The sequence below is a fragment of the Saimiri boliviensis genome, chromosome 14, assembly GCF_048565385.1.
Source record: "Saimiri boliviensis isolate mSaiBol1 chromosome 14, mSaiBol1.pri, whole genome shotgun sequence".
NCBI lineage: Eukaryota > Metazoa > Chordata > Mammalia > Primates > Cebidae > Saimiri > Saimiri boliviensis.
This window is the reverse complement of record NC_133462.1, coordinates 32155906-32173272: the sequence shown is the minus strand read 5'-3', so window position 1 is coordinate 32173272 and position 17367 is coordinate 32155906. Positions and strand designations below refer to the sequence as shown.

The following is a 17367-nucleotide window of genomic DNA, read 5'->3' as shown; positions in this document are numbered from 1 at the left end:
GCTCCCTCTGTGGGGCCTGCTGGGGCCTGGGAGCCCCTCACTGAGCCCACAATGCCACGGAAATCCTTGTGGGCTGCCCCCCAGAGGGGCCTTCCCAGCTGGGAAGAGCTCAGAGCTGACAGCTGCCTCCTCCCATGTCAAGGCCCCCCAAAGAGCCTCAGGGGCTCTGGGGCCCTGGAGGATGGGGTGGGGGGGTGGGACTTTCCTCCCCCACTCCTGCCCCCTCCCCCTTTTCACTGTTGCTTTCTATGTATAGCTCCCTAGACCTTTCACTTTTTTAAAAACGCGTTTTGTGTAGAGAATAAGGAACGTGGATCTTTTTATTTTGCAATCCTGGGCCAGCTAGAAGCCGGGAGCTGATTGACCTTTTAACTTTTTTCAGTGGCCACATTTTGGTTATTGATGTACCTAGAAGTATGTAAATTAGATTAAATTTCTCTTCTGGAAACGCCCCGGGGCAGGCGGCCAGCGTGTGTTTTTCTGTCGAGTGGACAGGCTGGCACTGGCTGGCAGCCGGGACTGGGATCGGGGCCTCCTCTGTGCAGAGCCATGGAGGCCCTGGGTTTTCCCGGTGGCTGCCAAGCCGACCAGATGCAGCAGGGGATGAGCCCAAGTTCCTTTAATGCCACGGCTGGTGTGGGGGCTCTGGCTGGCTGGCCAAGTGGCTCCAGTGAGCAGACAAACCAGGGTTCTGGGTAGCCTGTCTGGGAAGGGAGCCAGGATAAAGAAGCAGTTGAGGCTAAAGGAGCTTATCAAGGGCAGCAGCTACCAGCAAGGGTGTCAGGGACCTGCTGGGAGCATTTGGGGGGCCAGTAGGGGTTTAGAGAGCTGGAACTCGCCTGCTTTCAAGACATGATTTCTAGTTAAGACACGTGCACCCCTGACTCGAGAAATGCGGGGAAAGGAGGAGCTGCTGGCTCTTTGCGATGTTATTTATTTTCTCACTCTGCAAATGTTTATTGAACATTTCTGAGATTTTTAAGAGATTTTGTTGGCTGCTCCTTCTTGTTTATTGCATGTGGTTTTTCAGCTCATGGTTTTCACTAAACGGCCAAGTGTAGGAAAGTAGGAATCACTTCATGGCATATGAATAGCAGGGGCCACTTCTACCCCCAGCTCTGCTTTCTGGGCCCTCCCACCATACCCCTGCCTGGGAAGGAGGGTTAACACACTGCAATGACAAGCCCACGAGGGTGGTCTTGGCCCACACATCTGCTCCTGTGGGGTCAGGATGCACATCTCACCTGGTGGCAGAAGGCCGCAACCAGTTCTGTACATTCTATGCTGTGGGTGGGTGTACACGCAAGACTTAGGGAGCAGGGAGAGCATCTTGTGAGCTGACTCAAAGATGTGTCTTCCTCTTTCAACTTTTCATTAGTTTTTATTTTTTGAGATAGGGTCTCATTCTGTTGCCCAAGCTGGAGTGCAATGGTGGTACCTTGGCTCACTGCAGCATCCACCTCCTGGGTTCAAGCAGTTATCCCACCTCAGCCATCCAGGTAGCTGGGATCACAGGCGTGCACCATCATGCCTGGCTGAGTTCTATAATTCTTTTTTTTTTTTTTTTTTTTTTTGAGACAGAGTTTCACTCTTGCTACCCAGGCTGGAGTGCAATGGCGCGATCTCGGCTCACCACAACCTCCGCCTCCTGAGTTCAGGCAATTCTCCTGCCTCAGCCTCCTGAGTAGCTGGGATTACAGGCACATGCCACGATGCCCAGCTAATTTTTTGTATTTTTAGTAGAGAAGGGGTTTCACCCTGTTGACCAAGGATGGTCTCGATCTCTTGACCTCGTGATCCACCCGCCTCAGGCTCCCAAAGTGCTGGGATTACAGGCTTGAGCCACCGCGCCCGGCAAGTTCTATAATTTTTGTAGAGGTGCAGGTTTCGCCATATTCCCCAGGTTGGTCTTAAACTCATGAGTCTTAAGTGTTCCACCACCTCAGCCCCCTAAAGTGCTAGGATTGCACGCGTGAGCCACTATGCCTGGCCCATAAGTCAGTTTTTAAAATACAAAAGTGGTATAGGCTAGATATAACAAAAACATTCAAATGATTTGAGAGCTTATAAAGTCCCATGGCAAGTCCCTCTCCACCCATCATGCTGTGAAGTGAGGGTCATGTGTCCTTGACCCTCCAGCCCTTAGCACAGGGGGATGTTTTCCTAAAACTTTCTGAGCATTACTCTTCCCTGCTCAAGCCATTTTAATGCACCTCAGGCAGCAGAGTTTGAATCTTTGAGCCGTGCTCTCTGTGAGGGTGTCTGATGTTAACGAGATCAAATCGGTACAGTGATGGCTGTGGCAAGTGCCATGAAGGAATGAACCTGTAGGACGCAGAAGTCATGTACTGGGGCCCTGCCTTAGTTTGGAAGACAGGCAGGTATCCCGGAGGCTGACAGAGATGAACCCAAAAGTCAGAGTGCTTACCCATCAGAGCTCTGCTTCATGTGTGGAGTTGCTCAGAACACCTAAGTGGCTTTGTTCCACATAGCAGCAAGCTCTGCATAAGCCTTATTTGGGTGGGGGGAGTTTTATTAAACCGTTTTATCATGGAGAACTCCAGTTATACAAAAGTAGCACAAATAGTAAAATGAATCCTTATCCATCAATTACCAACCCATGACCAGTGTCTTAAGCTGTGAGAGATTTATCTTAGAGCTCCTTGCTTTTCCCTTTTCTCTCTACCTGCCTGAATTGTGTGAAGCACATCCCGGCCATAAAGATCAGTTAACTTCTTAGTATTTCAGTATGTTTCTCAGAACGTTTTAAGTGCCACCATTACATCTAAAGAAATCGACAATATCAAGAAGCAACAGCATACCTTAAAAAAAAAAAAAAAAAAAAAAAAAAAAAACTTTTAAAAACAGACAAGTGTAGAAGTCAAAATTGAGCAACTTGATGAATTTTCAAAAACACACGTTTAGTACTCTCTTCGGTTTACCTCTGTCATCTCTAGAAATTATGAGATGTCCCTGGCAGGGGTTTCCACATGCCCAGGAAACAGGCTGAGAACACGACTGGTGCCCGGCTGCAGTGTTGCAGGATCTCTGGAGTCCAGAGTGTTTCAGAAGCAAAGTTCCCATTTTAACACGTAACTATCAAGGACCTGGAGCAAATCATGAGTTCCAAGCTTCAATTTTCTGTTAAGTGGGGATTAAAAGCTTTTTGCAGGTTTGAAGGAGCATTTGAATGACGCACAATGCAAACAGAATTATTACACATATAACCGATGAATAACATTCAGGGCAATGGCACCAGAATTATTCCTTCACACACATTTTGTCGTGTAACGTTGGAACGTGTGTTCAGCATCTTGTTTGGCGCCGAGTTTTAGTTTTCTCAGTCCAGCATGGCTTTGCTATGCTCCTTTTGGAACTGAAGGCCAGAGAAGTTGAGCGACAGCTAGGTTTACCCAGCTCCTCGTTAGTGGAGCTGGATCTCAGCCAAGCCCAGAGCCGTACACCCGGCTCCCTCTGGCGGGTCTCCAGGGCACTGACGCTCCTCCAGCTCGCCGCGCTTGGGCCTTGGGCCTTTCCGTAGTGCGCAGCCCCGCCCCCTCGAGCTCTATAGGACTCCACCTCTCTGCCGGCTGGTATAGGCCAATCACTGAGGGCTTAGGATAACAGAAGTTGGGGGGAGAACAAGGCAGAACTCTCACGAGATTGGCAGCAGCTTCCAGCCACTGATATGAGGAGGCGCTGAGATAGACAGAGCTTTCGTCCAATAGATGTGAAGTCGAGGCCGTAATGAGCCAATGCGGTCGGGAGGCGGGGCTTCGGAGTGTGTGTTGAAGGGACCCTGGGGTTAGCAGCCGCTATCGCAGCGCTGGATGTGCAGAGCACCCGGTCAGTGTCCACGGATGTTGTCTTGGCCGCTGCCATGAGCTACACAGGTGAGCCTGGTAGGATGGGGTCGGGCTCTGCGTGGGGGACGGCACAAGGACAGACGGATGCCACACCAGGCTTGCCCGCACCTCCCCTGGGGCCCCGTCACTGCCCTCCCTGCGGTCACAAAATGGCGCCGCTGGCCCGTCGCCTCAGGGTCGCTCCCCTCGTATTTCGTTGCCTCAGCTCTCTGTGCCTGCAGTCTGCGTCCCGGCTACCGGCCGCCTGAGGTCTTGGCTTCTGTCGCCTTTGTCCGTGGGTCCCGGGCCTCAGCGCACGAGGTGTCCGCCCCCACCACCTCCGTCCCTGGCCTGCGCTCTTCGGACCTCGACGCCTTAGGTCTCCCTTTCTCAGGCCTTGGTTCTTGCGAGCAGTCAGTGGGCTCGGCTGCCGTCGCCATTGTCGCACCCTCCCCCGCGCAGTTTCTCTGCAAAAACGCCGCAGCTCTGCACCCCCACCCTGATCCCACCCACCACCCCCTTTTGTCTATTTCAGAACTGGGAGAGGTGCCAGGCCCTAGGGGGATAAGTAAACATTTGAAGGGTTTAGGCTGAGCGGGGAGCCTTGAGCCCTTAGGGGCTGAACTGGGAGGAATGACAAGGTTCCACGTTAATTCCCTCTACATCTGTCAAATGAACCGTGTCCGGTGCAGACTGGGCACTGGGAATAGTGACAAGAATTCCTCAAGCAGCGTAGAGGCAAGGACGGATCTTAATAGGCAAATAAGCAAGTGTAGGAGATACATTTTAGGGTGGTCAGTATCCTGCGGGTGTCGCTCCACTGCATGGAGTCGTTGGGGCCCTCGGTAAAGAGGTGACATTTGAGCAGAGACCTAAATGGACTGAGGGAATAAAAGATACCTGGCCCAGGGAGCTTTTGCTCTAAAAGGCTTATGGGCAGGAACTGCTTGCTTGTTAGGAGATCAGCCAGGGAGGCCAGTGGGATTTGAAAGGGAGAGTGGGTGATAAGATCCGAGAGCCCCTCTCCCCGCTCCCACTGCGATATGCTTGGGCGACTGTAAATCATCACTGGGTGAATTGCCAAGGCCTCCTGGGTTTGCCTTGGCAGTGACTGGTAAGGCTTTTCAGCCAGGAGACTTAGACAAGGCCTCCCCATTTGGTGAGGGTATTACAGGCTTGAGCATGTGTGGTTGCCAGGTAACCTGTATTCTACTTGGAATGTTGAGAACTGAGAATGGAATGTGAGTCTCTGGGACTTCTTTGTAGGCGGCTTTATGTTGGCATAGGCAAGAAGATAGTGCCAGTCCCCTCTACCCTGGCTTCCAGGTCAGAGCTTGCCAAGAACTCCAGTTTTTCTAGCAACCATCTCCCAGCCCAGTGGGTTCTCATCCAAGGGTGATTCTGCCCCCAGAGGACACCTAGCAATGTCTGGAGACATTTTTGGTTGTCACATATGGGCATGGGAGTGCTGCTGGCATCTCATGGATAAAGGCCTGGGATGCTATGCCACAGTATACACAGTGACACCCACTGCAAAGAAGTATCTGGCCTCAAACATCAGTAGTGCTCAGGTTGGGCAGCTCTGCCTGAGTCTTTCTGTAGATTTCCTAGCTCAGGAGGAAAGATTGTAGGGTTGTTACTGACATCTGAGATTGGAGTATAATTCTCACTAAATCTTAGCAAGAGCGGGAAGACAATTTTATGGTTTTTAAAAACAGGACTGTTGCTGGGCACGGTGCCTCATGCCTGTAATCCCAGCGCTTTGGGAGGCGGAGGCAGGCGGACCACGAGGTTAGGAGTTTGAGACCAGCCGGAACGACATTGTGAAACCCAGTCTCTACTAAAAATAAAAAATTAACCGGACATGGTGGCACATACCTGTAATCCTAGCTACTCAGGAGGCTGAGGCAGGAGAATCTCTTGAACTCAGGAGACAGAGGTTGCAGTGAGTCGAGATCACGCCAATGCACTCCAGCCTGAGCCACAGAGTGAGATCCATCTCAAAAACAAACAGAACAGGACTGCTGAAGGAACCAGAAGATGAATGAATAATAGATGAGGAAACTGAGTTAGAGAGGTCACTAATGACCAAACCTGAATTTCAGCTCCAGATCTTGTCTGTAGTTCCGGGTTTGGGTGAGCACTGAGATAGCCAAGCTAATAAAGTAATGATTAGTTTTTCCTTGATCTTGATACACTGAAAACCACAGTCATTTATAATGTGAGTCTTTCCCTTTTAAGAAGTAGGGCACTAAAGTCAAAGGCATTTTAAGTCACATTTCAGACAGCTACTAGCTTTAAGGGTAAGTCTTAGAGGCCTTGAAGCAAATGTTACCATTATTAAACATGAAACGTGATTGATAAATCTTTTTATTAACTCGCCCTGTTTTTGAACCCAGTTACTTTATTTATACATGGGAGAAAGGAAGCTGGATCTCCAGCACTGAGAGGGAAAGAGGAGAGCAGTGGAAAACAGGAGCGAAATATCCAGAATCAGGCCCTCAAACAAAGATCTGAAATGCTTCCATACTTGTCATAGAAACATTTATTATTTATTATTTCACACTGCTGCTTTTTTTTTTTCTACTTTACTATCTTAAATTTGGTTGTACACACCGCTTCTTTATGTTTGGAATGGACAGGTGATTTTGCTGGGTGGTTCTAGCTTGAAATATCATGAGGTTATATTTAGGATCTCTGCCTGAACTATAGTCATCTAAAAGCTTGACTGAGACTGGAGGTCTTAAACTTAAACTCCCATGCCTGGCAGACTGATGCTGGTCGTTAGTTCTTTGCCCCATGGATCTCCCTAGGGCTGGCTGCTGGAGGCTTCTCACAACATGGTGGCTGGTTTTCCCTAGACTGAATGGCCCCAGAAAGAGCAAGGCAGAAATCCCAGAAGTCACACTTAGTCATTTTCATAAACCTTATTGGTTGCACTGGCTACCTCTATTAGTTGGGAGGGGACTACATAAAGTCAACAGACAAGAATTATTGGAGACCATCTTGGAGGATGGTTGTCACCCTAGTCTTGGCTACAGCAGTAGAGGTTGGAGGCAACCAAACTTAATTCCAGTTATCCTTTAATTTTTGTCACTCTGTTATTCCTTCAAATAAGACTTTTTTTTTTTTTTTAAGATCAGTCATGGTGGCTCACACTAACACCTGTAATCTCAACACTTTGGGAGGCCAACACAGGAAGATTGCTTGGGGCCAGGAGTTTGAAGATGAGCCTGGGCAACACAGCAAGACCCTTGCTCTATTAAAATTAAAAATAAAAAAATTAGCTATGGAAGGTGGAGGCTGCAGTGAGCTATGATTGTGCCTCTGTGCTCCTGCCTGAATGACAGAGCAAGAGTTGGGGAGGTTTGCTGGAGCCCAGGAGTTCAACGTTGCAGTGAGCTATGGTCATGCCACTCCACTTCATGCCCACTTTCCGCCTGGGCATCAGAGCAAAATCCTGTCTCAAAAAACTATATACTCTTTATTTATTTTTTCTTTCTTTTTTTTTTTTTTTTGAGACGGAGTTGCGCTCTTGTTACCCAGGCTGGAGTGCAATGGCACGATCTCGGCTCACTGCAACCTCCGCCTCCTGGGTTCAGGCAATTCTCCTGCCTCAGCCTCCTGAGTAGCTGGGATTACAGGCACGCGCCACCATGCCCAGCTAACTTTTTGTATTTTTAGTAGAGACGGGGTTTCACCTTGTTGACCAGGATGGTGTCAATCTCTTTTTGTTTGTTTGTTTGTTTGTTTTTTTCTTTTTGAGACAGAGTTTCACTCTTGTTACCCAGGCTGGAGTGCAATGGCACGATCTTGGCTCACCACAACCTCCGCCTCCTGGGTTCAGGCAATTCTCCTGCCCGAGCCTCCTGAGTATCTGGGATTACAGGCACGCGCCACCATGCCCAGCTAATGTTTTGTATTTTTAGTAGAGACGGGGTTTCACCATGTTGATCAGGATGGTCTCGATCTCTTGACCTCGTGGTCCACCCGCCTCGGCCTCCCAAAGTGCTGGGATTACAGGCTTGAGCCACCGCGCCCGGCCGGTGTCAATCTCTTGACCTCGCGATCCACCCACCTTGGCCTCCCAAAGTGCTGGGATTACAGGCTTGAGCCACCATGCCCAGCCTATTTTTTTCTTTGAGACAAAGTCTTGCTCACCAGGCTGGAGTGCAGTGGCACGATCTCAGCTCACTGCAACCTCTACATCCTGGGTTAAAGCAATTTCCTTTCCTTAGCCTCCTGAGTAGCCTGGCCTACAGGTGCACACCACCATGCCTGGCTAGTTTTTTTGTGTGTTTTAATAGAGACGGAGTTTCACTATGTTGGCCAGGATGGTCTTGATCTCCTGACCTTGTCATCCACCCACCCCGACTTTCCAAAGTGCTGGGATTACAGTTGTGAGTCACCGCGGCTGGCTTGTACTCTTTTTTAAAAAGGAAAAAGAAGGAAAAGAATAAAACTGATAAGCTTTTTTGTTTTGTTTTTTTAAGACAAGGTCTCACTATGTTGCCCAGGCTGGAGTACAGTGGTGCAGTCATAACTCACTGCAGCCTCTACCTCCTGTGCTCAAGTGATCCTCCCACCTCACCTCAGCCTCCCAAGTAGCTGTGACTACAGGTGCATGCCACCATGCCTGTCACAAGAGAGATTGGCTAAAAGTAAGGAGAGCTGCTGCAGAACTAGAAATTTATGGTCTCAAAGTGGGAGGATTGCTTAAGCTCAGGAATTGAAGACCAGCATAGATAACATAGTGAGACCCTGTCTCTCCAAAAAAACAAACAAACAAACAAACAAATTAGCTGGGCCTGGTGGTATGTGGCTATAGTCCCAGCTACTCAGGAGACTGAAGGAGGAGGATCGCTTGAGACTGGGAGACTGAGGCCACAGTGAGCAGTGATTGTGCCGCTGACCTGCAGCCTGGGCGAGATCACTCCCCCACCCATCTCCAATAAACATAGAAAGAAAAAAATCCATGATCTGACCGTTAGCTTTATAGGGCATATTTTATTTTTTCATCCAGACAGAGCTAATCCGGCTGATAAATTGTACCAAGAGAACACTTTACAGGCCAGATAAGAATTTATTCATAATAGGAACCACAATTAGCTGAAGAAGGGCCTGCTCTGCGTTCTTTGCAGACAGTATTATAGAACAGAATGTTAACCTGGTACAGGGGATAGAGTTAGAGCAGAGATTGCCATTGATCTCAGAGGGTTTGATGGATATCATCTTTCCTTTCTAGGGAAGAACCAGGGCCCCTCTCGCCTGATGTTTTGCTCAGCAGCTTGCTGGCTGTATTCATGTGAGGATGTGGTAGGCTGTCTGTCATCTGCAGTTGCAGTTCTCATAGACCACATTATCTAAAGTCTTAGGCCATTTTACTGGCCTTTTGAATGGATTCCTACTCTCTTTACTTAGGGAAGGTAGAAGACTCGATGTGTCTACCTTCGGTTTTAGCCTTCCTCAGGGCCCAGTCGCTCCACTGGAAAGTGAAGATGAAGTTCGGTTCACAGTTGGAAACCTTGGAGCTAGATGTATTTTGGAATTTTAGCTTATTAAGGGAAGTCACATGGGATCTGGGAAGTACCTTGTATTTAAATACACTAATTCTGCACTAAGTAGGACAAAGAAAGATTGTAAATGTCCTCACAGGTGAAAACGGCTCCAGCATGAGTTTTGACACCACACTGGTGGAGAACACTTGGTCTTCAGAACCTTTTGGACCTGGGGGAGTTGCAGAGAAAGGGATCTTGTCCACCTGCCCTGTTGCCTGTAGTGAGGATGAAATGCGATCATTGCAGATGAAGGTTCTTAGCACCCTGCGGGGAAAGCATTTATTCAGTGTTAGCTGCTGCTGCTGTGGTCTTAAGAGAGCGAATGTCAACAACTAAGAGCATGCCTACAAGCTATTAAAGGAATAGGCTTTAATTTTCAGGTCATGAATTGACTGATGGGAAAGGCAAATACTGCCTCTTATGGTATCTGTCATAATTTCAGTGTTGAGAGAAAATTATTCAAAAGTATGTATTTCTAACTGTAGGGTTTTTTTCTTAATGTAGTTTTTTTTGTGTTTTTTTTTTTTGAGATGGAGTTTCACTCTTGTCACCCAGGCTGGAGTGCAATGGCGTAATCTCGGCTCACCGCAACCTCCGCCTCCTGGGTTCAGGCAATTCTCCTGCCCCAGCCTCCCGAGTAGCTTGGATTACAGGCATGTGCCACCATGCCCAGCTACTTTTTTGTATTTTTAGTAGAGACGGGGTTTCACCATGTTGACCAGGATGGTCTCGATCTCTTGACCTTGTGATCCACCAGCCTTGGCCTCCCAAAGTGCTGGGATTACAGGCTTGAGCCACCGCGCCCGGCCTCTTAATGTAGTTTTAAAGCAAGTTTCAGGATTAGGATTAATCATAGCTGTAGGAGCAGTGGTTTCTGGTAAAGATTCAAGTTTTATTTACTTGGCACTAAATTGTTTTGTTTTATTTCATTTATTTATTTATTTTGAGATGGAGTCTTGCTCTGTTACCCAGGCTTGAGTGCAGTGGCGTGATCTCTGCTTACTACAATCTCTGCTTCCTGGGTTCCAGCAGTTCTTGTGCCTCACCCTCCCAAGAACTTGGCTATTCCCAAGAATTGCCACCATGCCCAGCCAGTTTTTGTATTTTTACTAGAGATGGGGTTTTGCCATGTTGGCCAGGCTGGTCTCGAATTCCTGGCCTCAAGCAGTCCACCCCATTTGGCCTCCCAAAGTACTGTGAGTGCAGGCATGAGCCTGTACCCACACCCAGCCCTAATTCATTTTATGTTGAGAAATAGTTTGAGAGTTGAGAAGATAGGAAATTTTATGTATACATAATAATACTTATGTTCATATGAACATGCCAACCCCAAATAATTACTTTTAAGAAGTAATTGTTTTTTGGTTTTGAGACTGGGTCTTACTCTGTCACCCAGGCTGGAATGCAGTGGTGCAATCATAGATCACTATAGCCTCAACCTTCTGTGCTCAAGTGATACTCCCACCTCAACCTCCCAAGTAGCTAGGACTACAGGTGTATGCTGCCACAGCTGGCTTTTTTTTTTTGGTAGAGACAAGGTTATCCAGGCTGGTCACCTTATCCTCCCAAAGTGCTGGGCTGACAGGCATGAGCCACCGTGCTGGGCCCAGAAATAATTGTTATACACACTTTTTAATGGGAAAACGAAAACATAAAGTAGTCTGTATGTCAGATTTAGGGCAGGGAGAGAGGGTATTATTTGCTTTAACATGGTTTTAAAGCTAACTTCCATCCTTGTTTGAATTCCAAGTGGCTCACCTTTCAGGGATTTGAATATTTTCCTCATTTAACAGAATGATAACTTGGGTACTCATTTATCAAAATAGGCTACTGACTTAAATGTTTAAAAATTTTTATTTGGGGCCAGGCTCTGTGGCTCACACCTGTAACCCCAGCACTTTGGGAGGCTCAGGAGGGTGGATTGCTTGAGCCTCAGAATTCAAGACCAGTCTTGGCAACATGATGAAACCCATGTCTACAAACATTAGCTGGGCATGATGGCATGAACCAGTAGTCTCAGGTTGGGAGGCTGAGGCAGGAGGATTGTTTGAGCCTGGAAGGTCAAGGCTGCATTGAGCCACGATTGTGCCATTGCACTGCAGCCCGGGTGACAGAGCAGCACCCTGTCTTTGAAAAGTAAAATAATTTTTTATCTAGTCCTCCTGGTATAGCAAGTTAAACAGCCTGCCTTTCCATTGGTTCATCTTTTCTGAAGGTCTAATTAAAGGGTGGAATCTACAGGTTTTGGTGGCTTCTCATTGAGAGAAGGGCCTGCTAGCAAGTCTATACCAAAGGGTAGTGTTAGGTCATTTCCCTGTGACCTGCATGGGGAAATTAACCCCACTGTCTTTATGTTTAGGCTTTGTCCAAGGATCTGAGACCACTTTGCAGTCCACATATTCAGACACCAGCGCTCAGCCCACCTGTGATTATGGTAAGTGTGTGCCTCTGGTGGGAACTGAAGTTTTCTGCAGAACAGTTCCTTGTCTTCTTAGTTGCCTTTGATGTCACCCTGTCATGCTTTTTTAAACCTAAACTTCTGTGAAATGGCGTGGCCATTTGAATAGCTAGTGCTTCCCTTTGGGGCGATTGTGGGAACATAGCTGTGTTCCTGAGCAAGTTAGGCTCTTTGATAAAAGGCCTGGCTTCAAATCCCCATGAGGGAGGGACTGGGAGTCAGAGTGGCCAATTAAAGTCCAAAGGAGGCCAGGCCCATGGCTCACACCTGTAATCCTGGCACTTCGGGTGGGTGGATCACGAGGTCAGGAGATTGAGACCATCCGAGGTCAGGAGGCTGAGGTGGGTAGATCACGAGGTAGGAGATCGAGACTATCCTGGCCAACATAGCGAAAAAGTCGTCTCTACTAAAATACAAAAAATTTAGCTGAGTGTGGTGGCACATGCCTGTAGTCCCAGCTACTCGGGAGGCTGAGGCAGAAGAATCGCACGAACCTGGGAGGCAGAGGTTACAGTGAGCCAAGATTGCCCCACTGCACTCCAGCCGGGCGACAGAGCAAGACTCTGTCATAAAAAAAAAAAAAAAAGTCCAAAGGATTGGTCCAGGAGAAAGAAAGCAAGCGATTAACTTAGTCCCAGCTTAGTGTGCGTTTCCTTGTTGTGGGAGAAAGAAGAGTGTGTGAATCTAGCAGCTTTTGGAGGCTTAGCCAGGCCACCTCAAGCCAGTGGGCTTCACATACACACAGTTGAGTGAAGATCTCTGATTGAGTTTTCAAGTGTGGACAGAAATACTTAATTCCCTAATTCAGAAGTAGCCACCAACAGGATTCACAGATGCTGTTTTGTGTGCTGTGGCAGCCTAGAACTGCTGATAAAGCTGGTCTGTGACTCTAGGGGTGTCTGCTAAGAAGGAACTCTCTTTGGAATTAATAGGGATAATGTTCTAGTTACTGAGATGGGTAATTTCATTTACTACCAAGTTCTGGGGGAAAGACCGATCCTGCACAGCTAGCATGCCCTCAGGGGTCACTGCGTAAAGGGACTTAAGTAAGGTCCCCAAGTATTAGCTGCTAGTCCCAGGAACAGGGAAGACTTAAAATGTTTTGAAATTGGGTGAGAAGGTATCAGGTATTTCATAAATGAGGAGAAACTTGATTTGCTTGGCTTCCCTGCCCTGCCCGCCTCTCCATTTTCATCAAATATAGTCCCTAACTGCACATCCTTTTGAATTCTTTTTTCCCTCTGGGTTGCATATTCTGGGTACAGGCCATTTCTCGGATGTGCCATTTGCAAATATTTTCTCCCGGACTATGGCTTGTCTATTTACTCTCTGTCAGTGTCTTTGAAAGAACACAAGTTGTTAATTTTGAAGCCCAACTCAATCTTTTCTTTAATAGATCATGATTTTGGTTTTATATCTAATAAATGTGTAAGATTATCTTTTTAATTTTCTTTTAGGTGTTTTCGTTGTGGGTTTCATGTTTAGTCTGTGATCCATATTGAGGTAATTTTTCTAAAAGGTGTGCAGTATAGGTTAAGGTTTCTTCATCTGTTGCATATAGATATGCAATTGTTTCAGCACCATTTGTTGAAAAAACATTTTTTTCTTTATTGGATTGCCTTCGTACCTTTACTGAAAACCTATTGACCATATATTGTGGGTCTGTTTCCGGACTCTTGGACTCTCATTCTGTTAGATTGGTCTAGACATCTAAACTTTCTTTAGAAACAGTCTTTTTGTATTTTTAGTAGAGACTGGTTTCACCATTTTGGCCAGACTGGTCTCAAAACTCCTGACCTCACGTTATCCGCCTGCCTTGGCCTTCCAAAGTGCTGGGATTACAGGCGTGAACCACCACACCTGGCCCAGAAATACAGTCTTGATTACTGGATAGTAGTAATCTTGAAATATGAGTCCTCCAGGTTTGTTCTTTTTTTCAATATTGTTTCTTTGCTTTTACATAAAAATTTTAGAATCTGTTTATCAAGTTTTAAAAATATGTCTCCTGAGATTTTGAGTGAAAGAGCCTTGAGTCTATATAGATCTATCAAATCTATAGAATCTATAGATAAGTTTGAGATTAGTTTGAGAAAATTGAATCTTAACAACATCAAGTCTTCTGATTCATGAACACAGTATGCCACTTCACTGATGTAGGTCTTTGACTTATTAGTGTTTTGTAGTTTTCAACACAGATCCTACACATATTTTGTTAGATTTACGCTTGAGGTTTTCATGCTTTTAGTACTATAGTACTTTTTAAAATTTCCAATTCATTGCTGATATTTAGAAATTTGATCACTATTTGATTTGTAGGTTTACTTTGTAATATTTGAAATTTGCTATATAGACTGACCTTGTAATAAACCTTGCTAAGCTAACTTATTCTAGTAGCTCTTTTGTAGATTTGTTTTAGATTTTTTTACATACACAATTGTTGTGAAAAAATAGAAATGGATTTATATTTCCTTCTGTCTTGAATTGCAAAAACAATATAACATTTAATAACATTTTGAAAAACAGTCAACCAAGACCCTGCCATGTTAATATTTAATTTTTGTCAGCTTACTAATTACATGTAGTTTAATAATTTATAGGTGGTTAGAATTGTGAGTCCTGCTTAATTTTGTTGGTTTTTTTTTTAAGGTATGGTCTCACTCAGTCGCCCGCTGGAGCACAGTGGCGCTATTTCAGCTCACTGCAACCTCCACCTTCCAGGCACAGGCGGCCCTACCACACCCAGCTAATTTTTGTATTTTTTGTAGAGATAGGGTTTCACAGTGTTGCCCAGGCTGGTCTCAACCTCCTGGCTCAAGCAATCTGCCTTACGTGCTCCACCTCCCAAAGTGGTAGGATTATAGGTGTGAGCCACTGCACCCAGCTAGTCCTCCTTTACTTTATGTTAGAAGCATTTCCTTGTACTATATAAGGCATAGTAAATTCTTTTTTTTTTTTTTTTTGAGTTGGAGTTTCGCTCTTCTTATCCAGGTTGGAGTGCAATGGCGCGATTTCGGCTCACTGCAACCTCCGCCTCCTGGGTTCAGGCAATTCTCCTGCCTCAGCCTCCTGAGTAGCTGGGATTACAGGCACGCACCACCATGCCCAGCTAATTTTTTGTATTTTTGGTAGAGATGGGGTTTCACCATGTTGACCAGGACGGTCTCGATCTCTTGACCTCGTGATCCACCCGCCTCGGCCTCCCAAAGTGCTGGGATTACAGGTGTGAGCCGCTGCGCCTGGCCAAGGGTTCAAGCAATTCCTGTGCCTCAGCCTCCTGAATAGCTGGGACTACAGGCGTGCACTACCACGCCCAGCTAACTTTTGTGTTTTTGGTAGAAATGGGGTTTCACCTTTGGTAGAAATGGGGTTTCACCATATCAGCCAGGCTGGTTTCACACTCCTGATCTCAGGTGATCTGCCCACCTTGGCCTCCCAAAGTGCTAGGATTACAGGCGTGGGCCACTGTGCCTGGCCTTATGCATTGCTCTTTATGTGGCTCTGCCAGCCTCTCTTGCCTGTCAGAATGGCTCCTTAGCCACTCTTTCCTCAGCCACCACTCCTGGCTGGCCCATGCTGCTCTCTGGCTATTAGTGTCTCCCTTACCAACAAGCAGGTCTCCGTGCCTGAGCAGTGCCAGGGACTGCAAGCCTCTGTTCCTGTGCTCATGGGATGCATCAACAATTAGATGAAAAGCCTCTGTTTTGGTTTCTCCAGCCCAAGAGTTTAGTTTTGTGAGCTCTCTTGTTAAATGTAGTGGTCATCAGCAGTTCCTCAGCTTCTCTCCAACTTCTTCCCATTCTGTTTGTGCACTGGGTCGTGAAGGAACCCGAGTGCAAGACAACAGCCTGCCTGTTCCCTCTTTCTCTTCTCTTCAGTTGACTTACACCCGTCCTGCTCTGGTCTGGCTTCTGGCATTCATTTTCCTGCTGTCTGTCTCACTGAGCTTTGGTCCCCTGCCCTGGGGATAAGCATGTCCTCTGTCTGCAGGGCAGAGATGACATGGAATTGGAAGCAACTATTGGGTCTCACTAGAGACCCAGGGAAATGGGTCACCTGCTCTGTGCCCTTCTTTGGGAAACTGCGTGTTTGACTCAGAGTTCCCAGGGGACTTTACACTGTGTCAGTTCTCAGTGACTTTATGTTCCTGAAGGAATGAAGTTTTACTGTGTGTTGTGATTGAATCCAGAGCATATTAACTTTATAATCCAGATCATTCTCTCCACAGCTTTTTTAAGGCAAGGGATTGCCTCTCGGGCTTCTCCCACTGATGTGTTCCAGCACAGCACAGTTTACAATTCAAGGGCTTGTTGGCCTTCCCTTTTTTTTTTTTTTTGAGACGGAGTTTTCGCTCTTGTTACCCAGGCTGGAGTGCAATGGCGTGATCTCGGCTCACTGCAACCTCCGCTTCCTGGGTTCAGGCAATTCTCCTGCCTCAGCCTCCTGAGTAGCTCGGATTACAGGCATGTGCCACCATGCCCAGCTACTTTTTTGTATTTTTTTTTTCTTTTTTTTTTGAGAAGGAGTTTCGCTCTTGTTACCCAGGCTGGAGTGCAATGGCGCGATCTCGGCTCACCGCAACCTCCGCCTCCTGGGTTCAGGCAATTCTCCTGCCTCAGCCTCCTGAGTAGCTGGGATTACAGGCACGCGCCACCATGCCCAGCTAATTTTTTGTATTTTTAGTAGAGATGGGGTTTCACCATGTTGACCAGGATGGTCTCGATCTCTTGACCTCATGATCCACCCGCCTCAGCCTCCCAAAGTGCTGGGAATACAGGCTTGAGCCACCGTGCCCGGCTCTACTTTTTTGTATTTTTAATAGAGGCGGGGTTTCACCATGTTGACCAGGATGGTCTCGATCTCTTGACCTCGTGATCCACCCGCCTCGGCCTCCCAAAGTGCTGGGATTACAGGCTTGAGCCACCGCGCCCGGCCCTGGCCTTCCCTTTTTTTTTTTTTTTTTTTTTTTTTTTTTTGAGACGGAGTTTCGCCCTTGTTACCCAGGCTGGAGTGCAATGGCGCGATCTCGGCTCACCGCAACCTCCGCCTCCTGGGTTCAGGCAATTCTCCTGCCTCAGCCTCCTGAGTAGCTGGGATTACAGGCACGCGCCACCATGCCCAGCTAATTTTTTGTATTTTTAGTAGAGACGGGGTTTCACCATGTTGACCAGGATGGTCTCGATCTCTCAACCTCGTGATCCACCCGCCTCGGCCTCCCAAAGTGCTGGGATTACAGGCTTGAGCCACCGCGCCCGGCCTGGCCTTCCCTTTTAAGGCAGAGTCTTGGGGGACTGGGATTGGGTTTTCTGCTGTAAACTGATTAGCGCTTAGCCTGGGTCACGGAGGTCATCTTCTAATTCTGGCTCTTTAATCGAGGAGTATAGCAGCCAAGTTCCTTAGTTGAGAGTGCTGGGAACAGGAGGCTCCTTAAATAACAGATGCTTAGAGCCACAGGCAGCCAGGCACCAGTGCAGCAAGTAGTCTGGGTCATTTGCACAGTGCTCACCGG

The 17367-nt window shown here is 47.2% G+C and overlaps 1 protein-coding gene across 2 annotated transcripts in view; it reads left to right on the top strand.

Moving 5' to 3' along the window:
• The first annotated feature begins 3777 nt into the window (after positions 1-3777).
• The window catches only part of AKAP8L (A-kinase anchoring protein 8 like), a 34685-nt gene continuing 21095 nt past the window's right edge, over positions 3778-17367 (top strand). For both annotated transcript variants that reach the window (XM_010332830.3, XM_003944824.4), the window contains exons 1-2: positions 3778-3893; positions 11763-11837. In XM_010332830.3, coding sequence (XP_010331132.1) covers positions 3881-3893; positions 11763-11837 — 88 coding nt within the window. In that variant the 5' untranslated portion in view covers positions 3778-3880. The remainder of the gene's footprint in view (positions 3894-11762; positions 11838-17367) is intronic.